The sequence below is a fragment of the Corticium candelabrum genome, chromosome 6 (assembly GCF_963422355.1).
Source record: "Corticium candelabrum chromosome 6, ooCorCand1.1, whole genome shotgun sequence".
NCBI lineage: Eukaryota > Metazoa > Porifera > Homoscleromorpha > Homosclerophorida > Plakinidae > Corticium > Corticium candelabrum.
Window position 1 is genome coordinate 2741298 of NC_085090.1, and position 18277 is coordinate 2759574.

Here is an 18277-nt window from a genome sequence, read left to right on the forward strand (position 1 = left end):
AATAGATCTGGGCAACCTCGTACTAGCTGCAAATAGATCTTTTGATTGCCTTAGACAATTAATTCATGAAATGTCAGATGCCGAAAAAATGCAGCACCTTACATTTCACGTCAAACCTGCTCCATCAGATGTCCTCCACTTTCATGAGGTGACGAAGAGTGGCAAACGCTGGAAGGTGTCTTTTCAGAGAAAATGGATGGAAGACTACGAGTGGCTTTCGTACAGCAATGTTCTTCAAGGTGGCATTTGTCGGTATTGCATCCTATTTCCCGAACACCCGCAGAGGGGAGGTTCAAAGGGAGGGAATCCAGGCATACTCGTGACGGTGCCGTACCAGAAACCATTCACAAAGGCTCTTGGCAAAGATGGCGTACTGGTCATTCATGAAGGGACGGTCGTGCATCGACACGCAATGGTTCAAGCCGACTTGTTCAAACTTAGCTTTGAGAAGGCAGATTCAAGAGTAGACACGATGCTACTGAAACACAAAGATCAGCAATCCTTGGAGAACAAAGAAATACTTCGTCAAATTATACTAGCTGTAGAATTTCTGGCAAAACAAGGCTTGCCTCTTCGTGGTCATAGAGATGACAAGGTTGATTTTGCAACTGAAGGATCTAACAGGGGCAACTTCATTGCTGTACTACAGCTCTTGGCCAAAGGAAACAGCACTCTTCAAAAGCACCTTCTCTTTGCAAAACGAAATCAGAAGTACACAAGTAAAACCATACAAAATGAAATTGTTCACGTTTATGCCAATAAGACCAGAGAGCGACTAACTGCACATCTGAGAGAAGAGCAGTTACCATTTGCAATCATTGCTGACGAAGCTACAGACCCTCATGCAAACCAAGAGGTCCTTTCACTGTGTTTGAGGTTTGTTGATTTACACTCAGCTTGTAGTCCAGTCATCAAGGAGTGCCTGATTGATTTCATCTATCTGGAAAGAGCAAATGCCTTGACAATATCCGAGGAAATATTGAAGTCTCTGTCCAAACCACCAGTCTCTTTAGATCCCAACAATATCAGGGGGCAGGCATATGACGGCGCTGCGGTTATGTCGTCTAACATAGCCGGGGTTCAAGCCAGAATCAAGGAAACGGCGCCATTGGCCATTTTCACCCACTGCTATTCTCATTGCCTCAATCTTTCTGTTGCGGCAACAAGCAAAGTCCAAGAAGTTAGAAATCTCATTGGTACAATCAATGAAGCGTACTTGTTTTTGTCTAACAGCCCAAAGAGACAGCAAATGTTCCAGCTAACGTTAGAGACGTATCTGCCTCAGTCTTCTCGCACTAAGCTTCCAGGGCTCTGCAAGACACGCTGGGTAGAACGCCATACATGCTTTGAAGTTTTTCTTGAACTGTACGAAGCCCTAGTGACCTTCCTTGACGCTATTGTGTCTCCACACGAGTACCCTGATCTCATGTCGGCTGACAAGGAATGGAAATGGGACAGAGAGACAGTGTCGAAAGCTCAGGGGCTAAAAGCAGCCCTCTCGTCATTTCAGACAATATCTGTTTTCATAACGACTAAAAACGTCCTTGATTCAGTTAAGGAACTGGCAGGAAAATTGCAAGAGCGGAACCAGGATATACTTGACGCCTACGCAATGGTTGATGAATCGATTGAAGAGATCAAAAGTGTGAGAAAAGATATCGATGCAACATTTGTTTCCTGGTATAGAGATATAACTGAGCTTGCAGCGAACATCGGCGTAGCGGAATCAATTCCTAGGAAAACCAGCCTGCAGAGGAACAGAAGTAACACACCTAGTCAAAGTCCGATGGAGTTTTATAAGCGGTCACTTGCAATTCCACTACTGGATTCTCTGACAGCGCAAATGGAAGACCGTTTCCTACGTGATGGAAGGCATGTTGGTGCGTTGCTGAATCTTGTACCATCAATATTTCTAACTTCGAGAGTAGAGTTGGGCACACTCAGAGAAGGCGTTATGTTTTGGGAAAAAGACCTACCTTTCCCTAAGTCTCTAGAGAATGAACTCAGGAGATGGGAAACCCTGTGGAAGAGAAGAAAAGACCGAGAATCCGTGCAAGAAGAAATGGTCAGGCAACGTGAGGCAAGAATTCCTGACAATCTGCTGCTGTCACTTGGAAATTGCGATGTACATTCGTTTCCGAACATTCACCGCCTACTTCTGATTGCCTGCACTCTCCCAATAACGAGTGCAGAAGCGGAGCGATCCTTTTCCCTCATGAGGCGGATCAAGACTTATGCAAGATCGGCGATGTGCGAAGAGCGTTTCACAGACCTTGGAGTTCTTGCCATGCATTACAGTGACCGTATCCCTGCCGAGGAGATCGCAAAAGCGTTTGTGCAAGAACATCCAAGGAGGATGTTTCAAGCGTCGTTATTTAGCGAAACATGAACAGCATTAAAAACCTAGCGAGCGTTTTCATAGAGAGAGAGGTGATTAGGAAACTCTTAAAGGTGATTAATTGAGCTGATTACTGGCAAGACTTGGTCTCTGTGTACGTAACTAGTTAGAGTTGAGAGACCCTATGAGCGACAACGTGCATGGAAGCGACGAGAAATTGAATGGAATGACGAAGTCACATGTCAGTACAACATGGGGCATGGGGCGTGGCAAGTTGTAACTTTCAACCCCCCCTTTCTAAAAATCCTAGATCCGCGGCTGCAAGGGACAGTATAGTCTAGTGGCCCAGCTCATCGCACCACTCCACAACAAAGCACACTTTCTTGGAATCTGCAGTATCATCATAAAAACGTGTACAAAAGATTGGCTAATACAAATTTCTGTACTTTCATGGCCATGGATTACAAACCACGTCTTGAAGACAACTCCGACATGAAAATAACAGGAAAGTTACACGACGAAAGAGATGGTTTCAACACGTGGCCGACTGCTAGATGTGAGGGTAACAGAACGCTTATTCGTGATCATGTGCAGCTGGTAATCTCAATGCAGCCACGCATGCGCTGTGATGAACCCGAAGATACTTCGGAGTCCTGTTTGCTATCCTTCACCAGCCCTATGGGCGGTAGGAAATGCGCTAGCACCGAGATAGTAGTAGCTACCTGGCACGTACCAGAGTATCCCATCTCACAATCTCACTGCAGAGCGTGTCCACATGTTACTTTAGGGACAACACGCGCGCACATGCGCAGGCACAAGCATACGCACACAGACACGCACAACCACGCACACAGACACACGCACGTTCACAGACACACGCATGCTCTCTCTCTCTCACACACACACACACACACACACACACAGACACACGCACGCACACACACACACACACACACACACACACACACACACCACACACACACACACACACTCACGCGTACGCACACGCACACGCACATGCACGCACGCACACACACACACACACACACACACACACACACACACACACACACACTCGCACACACTCGCACACACGCTGCATTCACTCAAGTCAGAGTTCTGTCTCCTAGCATCCCACTACGTAGTTACGCGCTACACCTCATGCAGCGAAAAAGACGCACCGCCTCTCCGATTGGCGAAGTACTGTGGCTGGCGAGTGCACGTCAGTGACATCCGAACACTCAGCCGATTGAACAGACAAACTCGGATGCATCTCATTTCAGGCGGCCAAAGTCTCGTCGGAGGCAGTTCGGGAGAAGTCCGACTCGTCTCGGACGGTCAAAGTGTCGATCGGCGCGTAACTAGAGGTGAAGAAAACGGAAAATTAACTTTTGCCAGTCGTCCACTATTTGGCACCACACCCGCACACCCCACCCTACCCCAACTCCCACACCCCCACACCCTCCATACCCTCCACACCAGACAAACCAGACACACCAGACACACCCGACATAACAGACACACAAGACCACACCCTCCACACCCTCCACACCAAACACACCAGACCCACCAGACACCACACCCTCCACACCAGACACACCAGACACACCAGGAACACAAGACACACCAGACACACCAGACACAATATACACACCAGACACACCAGACCCACCAGACACACGAGACTCACCAGACACACGAAACCCACCAGACACAGCAGACATACCAGACACACCAGACACAACACCAGACACCACACCAGACACACCAGACACACCAGACACACCAGATACACTAAACACACCAGACACCACACTATACACACCAGACATGCCATAAACCCAAGACAAACCAGACACCACACCAGACACAAGAGACACACCAGACACCACACCAGACACACCGGACACACTATACAGACCAGACATGCCATAAACCCAAGACAAACCAGACACCACACCAGACACAAGAGACACACCAGACACAAGAGACAAACCAGACACCACACCAGACATACCAGACACACCAAACACACCAGACACCACACCAGACACAAGAGACACACCAGAAACCACACCAGACACCACACCAAACACAAGAGACACACCAAGCACCACACCAGACACAACACCAGACACACAAGACACACCAGACACACCAGACACTCCAGATAGACACCAAATATGCATGAGATGTCTTCGTTGATTACAGCTGTAATTGGAAAGATATGCGTTATGAAACTGAATACTAATGCTGGTCCTAGGACCAACTGCAATATATTGAGAAGAGGCAGTACCATCTCAGACCCGTGGAGGACAATTTTGAATCGGCGTTATACGGGTATGGGAGGCTGAGGCTACTGCTACTGTCAAAGCCCTCTATAGAGGGCTCTGTTAACAGTGTGCTGGCGACCTGACGTCACATCCGCATACTTGGCTAATTGAACAAACAAACTCCGGCGCATCTCATTGCAGGCCTCTGAAGTCTCGTTTCTGGCCGTCGGAGGCAGTCCGGGCGAAATCCGACTTGACCGTTCGTCTCCGACGGCCGATCTCGACCCTTCGGCTGTGTTTCACGACGATCCGAGAGCGGCGTCGCGTCGATAGGCGCGTTACAGACATCCAGACAGACAGACGGAAGCGTGGGTTGGCGTAATAGAGTCTAGGATGCTACTCAGCTGTGGAAATGCATATGCAGCGGTGCACCGCTGCATGTGACTCTGGACGGTTGGGTGAGCCTTGACGCTATAGCCAAGACAGTTTTTAGTCTATTCAATGCCTGAAATTTGTTTTCAGTGGCACATCATGAGTAGAAGGTGTGATTTACTTTTACTGTTGTCTAGAATGACCACGGAAGGTCAGAATCAGAACACGAACACAACATGGTATCGTATCGCTATGGTCACGACAGTTTCAGTCGATTCAATAACTGACAGTTTATTACAGACTCATTGACACGTCGGATTGTCGTGAGTGGAGTGCGTGGCTTCATGCACTTATTGTTGTTGATTTAGATCTACAAATGACCACGAGAAGGTCAGAAATAAAGCACGTAAAAACACGGTAACGTGTCGCCTCCTCTGTGACCGTATATGCCGGGTTGATCTAAACTTACCATTAACTTAATTAAATAGTATTTGCGTAATTTAGTAAATGCCAATTTAGGACTGAGAAACGGCAAAAACCGCGCTACACTCTGAGAGTGATCCTTACATAAGGAGATCAAATCGAGACGAGACCTCATTACGTCTGTTTTCTAGATTGAAGCTGATGACAAAGCGGCGGTCAATGAAGCGTCTATTTGCCTTTATCTTGCTCCTGGAAAGTGTGAGGAGCCAAGCCTGTAACAAGAGCTTGACACACGCTTGTAGCACGCCCAACTGTCAGGATGGAATCTTTTACAACGTAGTGCTGACGCCCTCTGCAATCTTGGACAACGCCCACGTGGAAGAGGCGTACTCACTAACTGTCACCGGAGAGATTTTGTTTGACAAAAGCACATCTAGATCTACCCGTCTTCTACGCATACCACTAGCTAAAGCAGGTCAACTCAATCAATTTCAAAAGATCTCGGTAGATGTTACTTTCTCACACAGAAATCCTACATCTCCGACTACAGACATGGATCTAGCCGTCTTTCTATCGGACAGAGTTTCTGCCATTGGGTTTCGGAGCCACGACAAAGCAAACTTTTCTCTTTACTGTCCTTTGTGTGCTTGTGAAGGAGTAAGTGCACACAAGCTGTCAGCATTGTCTTGCAATAATATTAACAAAGGAATAACGTCCAACCCAGCCACCGTCCATACTCTGGACTTTAGAATCGATCCACAGCGACCAGCAACAGCAGCCGGTTACAGCAATGTGATGTCAGTCTATCACCAGTACAGCAAGAAGCTTCACCTCGAACGTGGGTTATACCTGGAATTATATCGTGACGACCCAGGAGACACGTACATGGTCAGCTTTATCAAAGCGGAAGCGTAGGTAGAATGCCTCACTTAGGCACTACTGCCATGCCTAACAGATGAATGATGAAAGGTTCGAACCATTTAGGTTGAGTTACATTAAGTAGATAGACGTTTACGGAACGTGATTTTTCTAACAACACAAACTGTTAATTCATATTTTCTAGATGCACGTGTACATTTGTAATGTTCTAGTTACAGAGGTAAATTTTCGTTGACTTTGTAACTGAATTGTGTACATGCGCTCTTGCACAGCCCTTAGACAAGCAATTTATTAGATCTCAAAGAGCGTATATATTATAGCCTAACAGCCAATCGTTGCCTTATAGTACAATATGTAAGCATTACAAAACAGAAAAAAGTTTATTTTATTTTGGTTGAAATAGCCACAAAACCATAAATACGTGAACAAAAAAGACGTTGTGTGCTTGGATAGTTTAAAACTGTGCGAGAATCTGATACTGTTTGACCTATAACAGGGCATGTACCTGCCCCATTCTTCCTCAGTCATGTATCAATTATTCAATTAATACACTATTTTGTTACAGTTGAATAAATTAACACACCATCTTGTTACAGTTGCTGTTGTTATGCATGCCGATGGAGTAAATTGTAGCACCAGATAAAGAAATTGATAATTATTAGAATAGTTATCAGATAGCTAATGTCATGAGAAATCAATAGGGACTAGACTGTCCCAATAACATTTGTAAAGAAGAATCAGACAACGATGTTTAATTGACCCTGAATATTGGTTGAAGACAACATTGATTTCTTTTTTAAAAATGGAGATGGTGTATTAGGAACACCGGCGTAGCGTCAGGGGGCGGGGGGATGGCGGAGGTTATAGCCCCCCAAACATTTTGAGCGTTTAATTCCGCTTCAAGCAAAACTATATTTTCAAGATATTAAACAATGATTGTCCGCTTAATCTCAGAGTATTGTGTTGACGATCGACGACGTTAATCGACTATATCTCTTTGACAGTACACGTCATCATTTCAGTTTAGTAAGACCAGTGTCGAGAAGTTATGGACAAGGAAAGTGGGCATGACCATCACTTACTTGAGACGTTTACTACGCTATCCGGCAACGGAAGAGTCAAAGAAGACCGCATCAAAAAACGTGCAGAAGCCTGTTCATCAATTATTTTTAAGTAAGTGTAATTAAGGTCGACAACCCGATTGACCGGAGAATGGAATCTTTTGAGGCTCTGTTACCTAATGACTTGCTTGCACTCTACGGTACTTCCTCTACATTAAGCTAGCCAACTAGCTAACCTATATTGCTCGCTATTTTACGAAATGCTAAAATTGGTCAACGTCGTTTGCACTGAATCGGTTTTCTCGATTCTATTGTCATATCGAAAGGCCATATAATTTGCAATTGACCATCACAGCGAGCTATGAAAACATATTTGGCACGGACTGTAACAGTGTTTCCGCTCCTTTGTACGCACAATAACGGCACTCAGTCCCGCAGTATATTTGTACAGTCGCTCTACCCCTATGAGGATAACCTCTATAGCGATATTACCTTTATTACGATAGAAGCTGCTGAGACCAAAATTTCCCAATACCGTACAATACAAAACCTTACCTCTCTAACGATATTTCTATAACGATATTACCCCTATTCCGATTTCTGCCGCTGAAACGAAACGCGTCTGTAGTAGTTGTATAATGATATTTATTAATATTAATGTGCTAAAAGTGCGCACAGTACTGCGAGGTACTTAAAAATGCGAGCTGCGCATGTGCATTGCAACTAACATGGAGTCAAGTGCTGCTGCGGAGGATGCGGAAGACCCAGAAGACACATAGACCCTCCTGTAATCACTGTTTGAGATGCTCGTTGCAAGCCATTTCCACTTTCCTATCACAGAACTTAACTGTACTAAAGAACAAGGAACTTCTGCAGGCAGCTGATGGAATCAAGTCTTCATTAGACAGAATGGTTACTTCTGTTCATCATCAACAAGCGACCTTGGACCAGTGGATCGATGACTAGTGTAATGTAATTAATTAGGCTAAACAGTTGGAACATTTAAATGTCACTGAGTATAGTTTATAGTAAGAACTTGTGCACAGACAGTGGTTCAGACTGCATTACCTTTATAACAATATTAATCTTATAACGATATGTTAGCGTGAAACGAAGATATCGTTATAGAGGTAGGGTGACTGTAACCTGAAATTTATAATATTTACTTAGTTAGATGTATACAGACTGCGAGCTAGTAAAGTAGAAAATGGGCGTGGCTTCGCATGTAAGAAATTGGCGTGGTCTCCGGTCTAATTATTAGACCCCCAAACAAGAGGACTACGCTACGCCGGTGTTAGGAATGATTATGGGCATTCATGGGTTTGGTAAAGAAGCAGCTAATATTATCTAAAAAGGCCATCCTTAAATTTCTTGTAACATGTTGTTTGCTTTCTTTGGAAGATACTTGAACAGATAAATGATGGAATCGATAGGCAAGAATTTTGTTACTACACGATACGGTAGTATATACCTAGTTTTTTTAGCTTGATTAACTAAAAGCATAGCTATAGGTTATCGTATGATGAGCCTGCTACGGTATTAGCGAAGTTATGGTTAGTGGCGCGAGAACGCGGTTCTCTCCTGAGGCTAACATCTTTACGATACGTGTGTAAGTATAAGTGAGTGCGACAGTAACTGGGAGTAACATAGACACTTGCCATGCGATACGTCATAGACACCAACCTGATCGCACATCACGTGATCATAGTATAAATACGTGTATGATAGTTGTGAGTTGTTTGTGGTGGTATTTTCATCTGAATTTTAAGAGTACTGTGTCTTAGCTGCTGGTACTGTACGAATATTATTTTACGTATTGTTGAAAAAGAATCCACATCACAATATTGAATTGCAGAGTAGTCAGTATGGGTATACATTACTTACATGTACTTGATCCTTAGATCTCTCTTCATGCAGGAAAGATTTTAATTGGATCGATAATAGAGGCAATCGACGCCGGCTGCGTTCACACGTTCAGCAAGTTAAATTAAATGAGCATGCAGGGTTTGAAGTTAAATGTTTTTACTATTTTTAATTATTATTTTAAACTCAAACAGCCTGTGAAGCTGCTGTAGGGTAAAGTCTCGTAAACTCTTAGAAACGGCTTCCTATCAGTATGCAGTACGTAGCGCATACATGAAGAGTCCTCTAGATATTAGAGGCTCTGATGTAGAGTGATCCCAAACAAAATTTATATCAGCGTTGAGTCGCCATGTATGTTTGTATTAATCTCATGAAATTATAGTTTGTCTGCATGAACAATCCGGAGCTTGATCTCAAAAACTTGCTTGGCGCATGCACATGTTTCCTCATGCAGAGACACTAGGAAAAAATAAACAGAAGAGAAAAGCTTTTGGCCTTCCTGCATGGACAGATGGCCTGAATACACTATTGTGATTCTGTTCTCTATGCGTTTGACATGCCATAGAGGCAACCGTGCAGCAAAGCTTGGCTCATGCCGTCGTTCAATTCCGACAACTAATTTGTTACAAGAGGATTCTGTAATTGCCACAAAATTATGTGTGTGTGGATATTTCTTCAATAAATAAATAATCTGCTGCACAAAGAGGACTGTTCTGCATAGCCGCTTTGCTTGTTCTTGATTATTATATATATAAAATATATATGTACATTTATATATATATATATATATATATATATATATATATATATATATATATATGTATACATACACACACACACACACACACACACACACACACACACACACACACACACACACACAAACAAACACACACACACACACATTAGATTGTCTTTGCTTAATGTTGTAGTAGTCTACTTGTTTTGGCTGCACTTTTGTTGCTAGGCTACTAATCTGGCATGTGACCTGTATCCAGGATACATACGAGTCACATGGCTACTAGAGACAAAGAAGTTGCTCGACTTCGTGTTAAAGAACGTTTAGTTCTCTACACTACTCCAGTATTGGCATCGGTGGTGCTCACCATCTTTTTTTGGCAACTCAGTCTGCATCAGTCTCGATTGCAAGAGATGGAGAACTTCATGAAAGATTCAATTGCTACTCTTAAAATGCAGCGCCAGGTAACAAAAGACGTCAATTTACGAGATCACGACTTGCTTTTGCGTTACACAAGAAATGACGAAAGTGCGGAGGGTGTACAAACACTAAACGACTATTTTGGTAAAATAGCAGAGCAACAGGTAAGATGACTAAGCAAACATCTTTAGAATTTCCGTAGTAGCTTACAATGCTGTTTTCAATTCCATGCAATACAGTTGACAAAGTTTTTGAAAGCCCGTTGTGTGGATAGTAAGATTCTATGCATGCAAGGTAAGGTCACACATGTTTTACCCACAACAAAGGGACACTTTCTAGCCACACCCTCGAATCTTTCGTCAATTCACTCTCTACATTATATGTATGCAGGTAGCAAAGGCGACAAAGGAGACAGAGGAATAGTAGGTTCTTCAGGTTCTTCAGGTTTAAAAGGCGAGAAGGGTGCAAAGGGAGACTCTGGCTTAAGCAAAGACGATAGCATTGGTACCTTGATTCACGTCTCTAACACCTTCTAAGTGTCACCTGATAGAGTGTTGTTGCGTAGAGCCTCCGATTATTACCAAACAGCCAGTCGATGTTGTAGCGTCGGAGTCTGAAACAGCTGAGTTTCAATGCGCTGCTGAAGGTTTTCCATCGCCACAAATCCGATGGTTGAAGCTACAGTCGACGTTACCGAAATCTCGAGTGACCATGTCAAAGAATAACTCTCTAGCCATTACTAACGTTCATCATCAAGACGCAGGAACGTACGTCTGTTTGGCTGAAAACATTTTTGGTGTAGCTAAGAGCTATGCAACACTAACTATCCAAGGTTGGTGTTCTATCATTTATCCCTTGATTCAAACACAAAAACTAATATATTGTTTATGCTAATTCTAGTTCCTGTCGAATTTGTTTTGGTTCCTCCATCAGTAGTGACCGTACAAGAAGGACAAGACGTCAAACTAGACTGTTTCGCTAAGGGCGTTCCATCTCCAACAGTCACTTGGTCACGGCGTCACAAAAAGCTGGAGTCCAGCAAAGTAGACACCAATGGAAGTCTTATCATAAAGAGTGTTAGTAAAGACGACAGCGATCAATATACATGTATTGCAAAGAACAGTCTAGGGAAGAAAACGTATTCATTTACAATGAACTTGCAACTACCCAATGAAAGTAAGGTCATAGTTGTACCAGTTAGGTTAGGTTGTACATACTTTATCTAAGAGTAGGCATAGTTATATTATTGAATAAATTATATATGTAGACAAACATTAGTAAAAAATAAATATCTGTAATTAATCTTTATTAATCTGTAAGCAATCAATCAATGTGTTCATTCAACAGTTTCGGTATTGTTAAAGTATAGGCATAATATTTTGATTCAAACCAATTACATAAAGGTGAACATTTGCAATAATTGATGTTTTCTGCAGAGTCGTTGGCCAGACCATATGCAGAAATCCAAGTCGAGATTGGCAATGACGTGAGTCTTAAGTGCGACTTGTGTGTCATCCCAGGATTTTCTATCACTTGGCAGAAAGTGAAAGGCAGAATAGCAGCAAACAGAACTGAGCAAACAGATTGTTTACTAATCATCAAAAACGTTACTCGAAATGACACGGGAAATTACTCATGCGTTGCTAAATCGAAAAGTATATATTCGGTCTCAGTTTTGAGACAAGATACTGTACTTGTTGTCAAAGGTACACAAATGCCATTTACTGTACATAAATTTTAAATTTGTTTTTAATTATTATTTGTATTTAATGCTAAAAGATTTGACGCAATTTAGGTTATAAAACTCTAGATGCCGACGTTAATAATCATCTAGTTGAACATATTACACAATGAATAGTAATTGTAATTTGCATTAGTGCTGATTTCTACCTGCACTAAACATACACATTGTAAGCTATTGACTTAATTAAATTAATTAAGTGTTAGTTAGCTTTAGGTTGCTTTTCGGTAATTGTAACTAAATATTTTATGTCATTCTAGAAGCTCCACGTGTAAAAAGCCGTAATCCTCCCTATATGGTTCTCTCGCCGGGAGAAAATGTAACACTAAGTTGCTTTGGTGTTGGCCCTCCAGCTCCTCACGTCTATTGGACAAAAGAATCTCGTCGATTGAAAAGTCACCAAAACGGGCAACTCCGTCTAGTAAATGTCTCTCATCAAGACACAGGTATATATCACTGCCACGTTGTCAATTACTTGGGACGAGATACACAAAGAACAGCTGTCTGTAAGAATTTTTGTAGGACACCCTAATTGATTTAGTAAATGGAAGGTTTGTTTTAAACTTCTAGTGATTGTTATAAATCTAAAGTTTGTCCACCGTCCTTCTGCTTCTGTTGTTGTATCCGCTTTAGAAACCATAGCGATAAACTGCACTGCAGAATTGGCGCCAAATATACCAGCAAGTACTAGATGGATATTTCCACATGAACAATGCGGGTTGGGAACAGCTAAAAGAACGGTTTTACATAATGGAACGCTAGTTATACGAGGAGCAACGGCATGGGACAGTGCTACCTATGTATGTTATGTCGGTGCTAAAAGTATTTTGTCGAGTGTTCAATTGAAAGTGGCAGGTAAACAATAATTCATTCGCTAAAGATCTTCTTACTAAATTGGGTTGTTTTTCCGTTGGTTTGCAGTGGATACGAGATGGATGTTGACTGCTGACAGTTGTGGAGGACTTCGTCAGTCTACTTACAACAGCTCGGTTTATTATGCCGTTTCTTCGTCAACTACGTGGGATAAATCTAAATTTTATCATTGTCCTGAGGGATACTATTGGGCGTGCACTGATGAGGGACGGAAAATATTTAAGAAGAATAGCAATTCAGGATCAACATACGTATATTACGGTCAGTGTGGATGGAGTGCCTACAAATTTGCAGGATCAACAAGGTACTATTTCAGATTTCGTGACTCAACATCGACAAATGGTTTCATTCACTCTGGCCACTATGACCAGCATCAAGTAGGAACCACTGCGGACACCAAATACTTTTCTGGAATTGTATGCATTAAAATATAGATTAGTCTTTGTGATTGTTGTTGGTGTTGCATTTCAAATTTGAATAAATGAAAGTTTCATTATACCTTTTGGCGTTTGTTAAGTTTCTAAATGTAGACGTTTGCTTGTATCACAGCGGTGTAGAAAGATATTCAGGAGCAAGGTCGGCTAAATTGTATATATCAAAGGCACATGGTCTGCATCGCGACGTTTGACCAGTGACGTACTATAACAAAAAGTGCTCTAACACCCAATTTTTGTGTACTGTTAGAATTTGTATTAATATACATTGTATCTTATGTTTAGATATTAGGAAGACAAACGCTTAACGTGCGCAATACATATACTACACAAATGTCCAAATTGATACCACTGCCAATAACTGTACTGTCAACCATACAGGTTATTTTTGGACTGTAGTAGTTCTGTTACTCTTTGGTGTTGCCCTACAAGTAGACCTCAACATGATGCATGTAAGGGTGTACAAATGCGCGCAGCCAATCCCTAGCAAAGAACAGTGGTGAGTCAGATGAAACGTTTGAGGAGCCAAGGGAGGATCACGGAAGTCGCGAAAAGGAAGCGCTCTAGATACAAGGAAAGAAAGAATAAAAGACTTTGTAGAGAACTTGCAGAACGTGCACGGCAAACGGTTTAGCACGTTGCAACGCAGGCTGTGCGCCGAAAGCGTTGATGTCGGTAATCTTACTTCAATGGACGATCTACATAGTGTTCCGCTGTTTCAAGTCACCAACCAACCAGCAAAACAAACTGTGGCATCATCAGTAACTAAGGTCGGGCCAGCTATTGCTACTGCAATTTGAAGTGGCCAATTCGGACAAGTGAAACTAATGCTTGTTCTGCTATATCTGGAGTTCGAGTTGGCCCTAGAAAGAGAGTTGATCAGCAGGAAAGAGTTTGCAATAGCTAAGATATCTACGGTTTACTAGAGCTGGGAGTGATAACACAAAAAGACGTTGACCAACTGGAAAGCATAATATTATGAAAAAACTTAACAAACTGACCTAATTAGGTAAAGTCAGATAAGCAGATCTTTCTGTAAGCTGCACTTTTTGCTAAAACTCCAAGTCCTTGTAACAGATTGGAAAAGGAATCAATGTGGTAAATTGTTGCATTGTCTATAACAATTACTGATAATGGATTGATGCTATTAAATGGCCTCGTGCAAAGAATAATGTTATGCCTAAAAATTTAAGGAACATTTCTCCTGTGACATGTGATTCTTTCAGCTTTACATCCAATATACCATTTACTGTCATAGCTGCTATAGGGCATTAGTTCGCTTTCCACGCACAGTACCAACAGCTTGTGACCTTTTGCTCTCTGTCCTCTCAATGCATATCTATACTTTCCAATAGAATTTTTCTGTCAAAGGCAGTCTCATCTATCCAGATTAGACAATTTAGAGGATAAATAGTCATCTGAGCTATGTAAGTCACTCTCTCCAACTTACTGCTCTGCTTTGCTGCAATGCTAAATTTCTTTTGTGTGAAATTGTGATGATGAAGCAATCTGCACATATTAGCTACATTGACATCTCTACCAGTCACATTGCAAAGCTCTTCTTTTAGCTTCCATGGATACTGGGATTTCTAATTACAGACTGCATATGAGTCATCTCCTCGAAGCCAGTCAGCAATCTGTCAAGACCATGACATTGCCTCCATGGGCTAACATTTTTTTCCAAATTCGGTAAGATTGCAGGAATCGTTGAACATTTCTAACATCAACGTAGAAGGAAGCTCTATAGCGTTGATACAAAAGAAGAAAGAATAGAAGACTTGGTAGAGAAGTTGCAGACCTTGAACGACAAACGGTTTACTAAACTGCAATACATGTGGTGGGCGGAAAAGGTTGATTTCGGTACTGATGTTTAATCCGGATTAATAACCTGTCTGTTTAATTAATGAACTAGACGCCGATTAATTAACCGGACGTCCAGACTTTAGACGGGACATCCCGATTCCTAACCAGTTAACCATTTGTACGGTTAAGTAACTAGTTGTTCGGTCTCTGCAATCCGGGCGAAGAACTGATTACTACATAACTCTCTTAACCACTTTAGCAAATAGTATACACCTTGACAGTAACATTAAGTCAGATATAACGACCAACAAAGTGTCACCGAACAACCATGCATGCATTATCCATGTAGCGATCAAATAATGTAATGCAAGTTATATAAATTAGTTATATTAAATTATCATTTATCTACTTAAATAATTTTCTTAGTACCTTTCTTTTTTGTTGACTCTTACAGCGAAAACGTCTCTTATGTCGAGGGACGCAATTGTGACGAGTTTGAAATGGTATCGAAACATCCTGTTAGTAATCGGGCTGTCCGGGTTAAGAATCGGGACGATGGTTAGCAAGCAGGTTGGAACACTGATACTTCAATAGACGATCAACATACACAGGGAAATACGGCCGAAATCCCATCACACGACGATTTGAAGCCGCGCTGACCCGGGCCAACCCGTGCTGGCACGGCAAGTTGTGGTGGGCCAAGCCAGCACGGCTCGGCCCGGCTCGGCCCGCATTCACACGACGATTTTATTCAGCGCTGACCCGTGCCAGCCCGCGCTGGCCCGGTTGGGAGAGCTCGTGTGAATGGGGTATTAGTGAATGGGACTGAACAAACTAAACCGTCTGAACAAACTACCTCGGATAATTAAACGCCTGAATCGGATAATTGAAAGCGGGATTCGGATAATTGAACGCCGGGTTCGGATAATTGAACGCCAAATACTATAGTTTGTCACTTGACATAAATGAGACAACATCACGTGATACCGGCCCGTTGCTATCCTCGCGTGGAAGGACCGACGAAAGCGAAGGAAGGCCTTCGTGTTGACTTTGCGCTCCGTGACTAATGATGCAGCTGTATTACTTTACCACACTGAGATGTTAAGTGATATGCCATTAACTGTACATTTTGGAGGTCATATTACAATGCAAAGATGTTACGTAACAGTAGAGAAAGTCACAGGCTATCAAGACGAAACAGAGCGAGAAGAGGAGTCGAAAAATAATTCAAACACCAAGCAACTACTTGTGAAACAAGAGCAACTGCGTGTTGATGTCAAGGCAGCGGACCGTTTAGTAACCTTGTTAATTGACTAGTTCCTCTATTAGCGGCATTCTTGTTGTAAGACCACACCCTCTTAATTAATGAGTCAAAGGCGCGTAGCCCAAGGGTCAGTTGGGGGGTCACAGGGTTTAAAATCGTAATTGAGTGAACGTATTATTTGTTAATTTTATTAACAATAAATGTTCTTCTGCTGCTCTATAGAGATTAACAAATTATCCATAATGCAAGAGATCAATTACACGAAACAATGTAATATCGTGCAGATCCCGTGAACGGTCTTGACTATACTGCACTCAGATTACTTGTATAAACAACGTTAATTAACGAACTGAATCAAACGCACTATTCTAACTCAACTGTTGAACATGAACAAAACACTTAAGTCAACTGTGGATCTAGAAGCATAGAACGGCTGACACATATTATGACATAAAGTCAACTGCAACCAATCTACTAGGATGTTTGCGTTGAAAACGACCAATAACAGCATTTATATCAATTTCTAAGTTATAGTGTGTATGCAAAAGAGCAAGAGCAGTCAGACGAGCAGCGTCCATAGTACTACGTAGATATGTCTTCAAGCGCCTCAAGCAACTCACAGACCTTTACAGTCTACTGCTGAGAATGGAATCGTGCACACAAGAGCCAAAAGACATTGGATATTTGGAAATATATTTTCAATGGTACACACCAGTGTCGCAGAGGCAGTGTGAGGAAGCACTTCAGTGGCAGGTCTGCTTCTCCAGTAAACTTTCCACAAATCTAACTCAGCTGGTAGGGCAAGAAGGGAAGGTTCAGGAAGGTCTTCTCGATACTCTTCTGTAAATTTGTAAACAGCATCTCGGGACATGGCAGGATCTTCAAAGAAGGTTGAAGGAATGAGGTATAGACCCTTGACAACAAGCTGCTGCATGTTCGAGAATCTATCTCTCATTTGGTTGCACACATCATCGACCTCTGGAAAGGAGATTGTTTGCTTGAAGTATTTTCTAGGGGTTGCTTCTGGTGTGTTTTGACGGTTGATCAGTCTAAAAATATCCTTGGTAGGGATGCGATGACTCCTACCTTCTCAGGCATAGATTCAGCAAGTCTATACCACTGTCCATGATAGATGTCAATGTCCTCACGAACTATGTGTAATGTCTCTGTCACAGTTTTCACTACTCGATATGCATTACAAATGCCTTTGCTTGCCTTTTGCAGCGCTGTGGTGAGACCATGAATGTACTCAAGAACTTGTTTAGAAATACAAAATGCGCATATTAAACTAAACTGAGTGATGGAGAATGGAAGTGTGGAAGCTGTTCCAGTTGAATCAGGACTCCAGTGTCTAACTTGACTCACCTCTTCCAGGGCTGTCACTACTGGAACATATAAATCAGCAAACGCAACCAGAGCAGACTGCCGTGCCATCCGTCTGCTGCGACATAGATCGACTAGCTTTCTTCTGTTGGAGCTAACGAAAGGCAGAGTATCTATCTAAATTTCCAATGCTGACTGCCGTTTAGGTGAATTGCTGAAAAATAGGCCAACTTCTTTCAAGACGCGACACATGCTCTTCATCTGCTGCACATTGAAGCAGCTAAGAATAGCAAGATTTAGTGCATGTGAAGAACAATGGACGTAAATGGCCTTGGGATGGTTCCTACAAATAACTGCAGCAGTTCTGTTCAAGCGTCCAGCCATGTTTCCAGCTCCATCATATGACTGACCCCGCAGCTTACTCACTGCTAGCCCAAACTTAGTGACCTTGTTCGTGAGCTTTCTGCTAGT

At 42.4% G+C, this 18277-nt stretch overlaps 2 protein-coding genes across 2 annotated transcripts; both read left to right on the forward strand.

The window, feature by feature from the left end:
• Positions 1 to 292: 292 nt before the first annotated feature.
• Positions 293 to 2649, forward strand: LOC134181245 (52 kDa repressor of the inhibitor of the protein kinase-like). The gene has a single exon (XM_062648485.1). The coding sequence runs from the start codon at positions 413 to 415 to the stop codon at positions 2387 to 2389; it is 1977 nt and encodes a 658-aa protein (XP_062504469.1). The 5' UTR covers positions 293 to 412; the 3' UTR covers positions 2390 to 2649.
• Positions 2650 to 10223: 7574 nt separating this feature from the next.
• Positions 10224 to 13474, forward strand: LOC134180744 (roundabout homolog 1-like). The gene is made up of 8 exons (XM_062647930.1): positions 10224 to 10532; positions 10608 to 10662; positions 10759 to 10872; positions 10934 to 11200; positions 11269 to 11544; positions 11805 to 12074; positions 12370 to 12964; positions 13031 to 13474. The coding sequence occupies exons 1-7, from the start codon at positions 10224 to 10226 to the stop codon at positions 12639 to 12641; spliced, it is 1563 nt and encodes a 520-aa protein (XP_062503914.1). The 3' UTR covers positions 12642 to 12964; positions 13031 to 13474.
• Positions 13475 to 18277: the final 4803 nt, after the last annotated feature.

Bases quoted from the DNA above. Each gene is read 5' to 3' on its own strand.
- LOC134181245 (XM_062648485.1), top strand. From the start codon at position 413: ATGGTTCAAGCCGACTTGTTCAAACTTAGCTTTGAGAAGGCAGATTCA.
- LOC134180744 (XM_062647930.1), top strand. From the start codon at position 10,224: ATGGCTACTAGAGACAAAGAAGTTGCTCGACTTCGTGTTAAAGAACGT. The intron at 10,533-10,607 runs GTAAGATGACTA...CATGCAATACAG, and splicing joins GTAAAATAGCAGAGCAACAG to TTGACAAAGTTTTTGAAAGC. The intron at 10,873-10,933 runs GTACCTTGATTC...GTTGTTGCGTAG, and splicing joins AAGCAAAGACGATAGCATTG to AGCCTCCGATTATTACCAAA.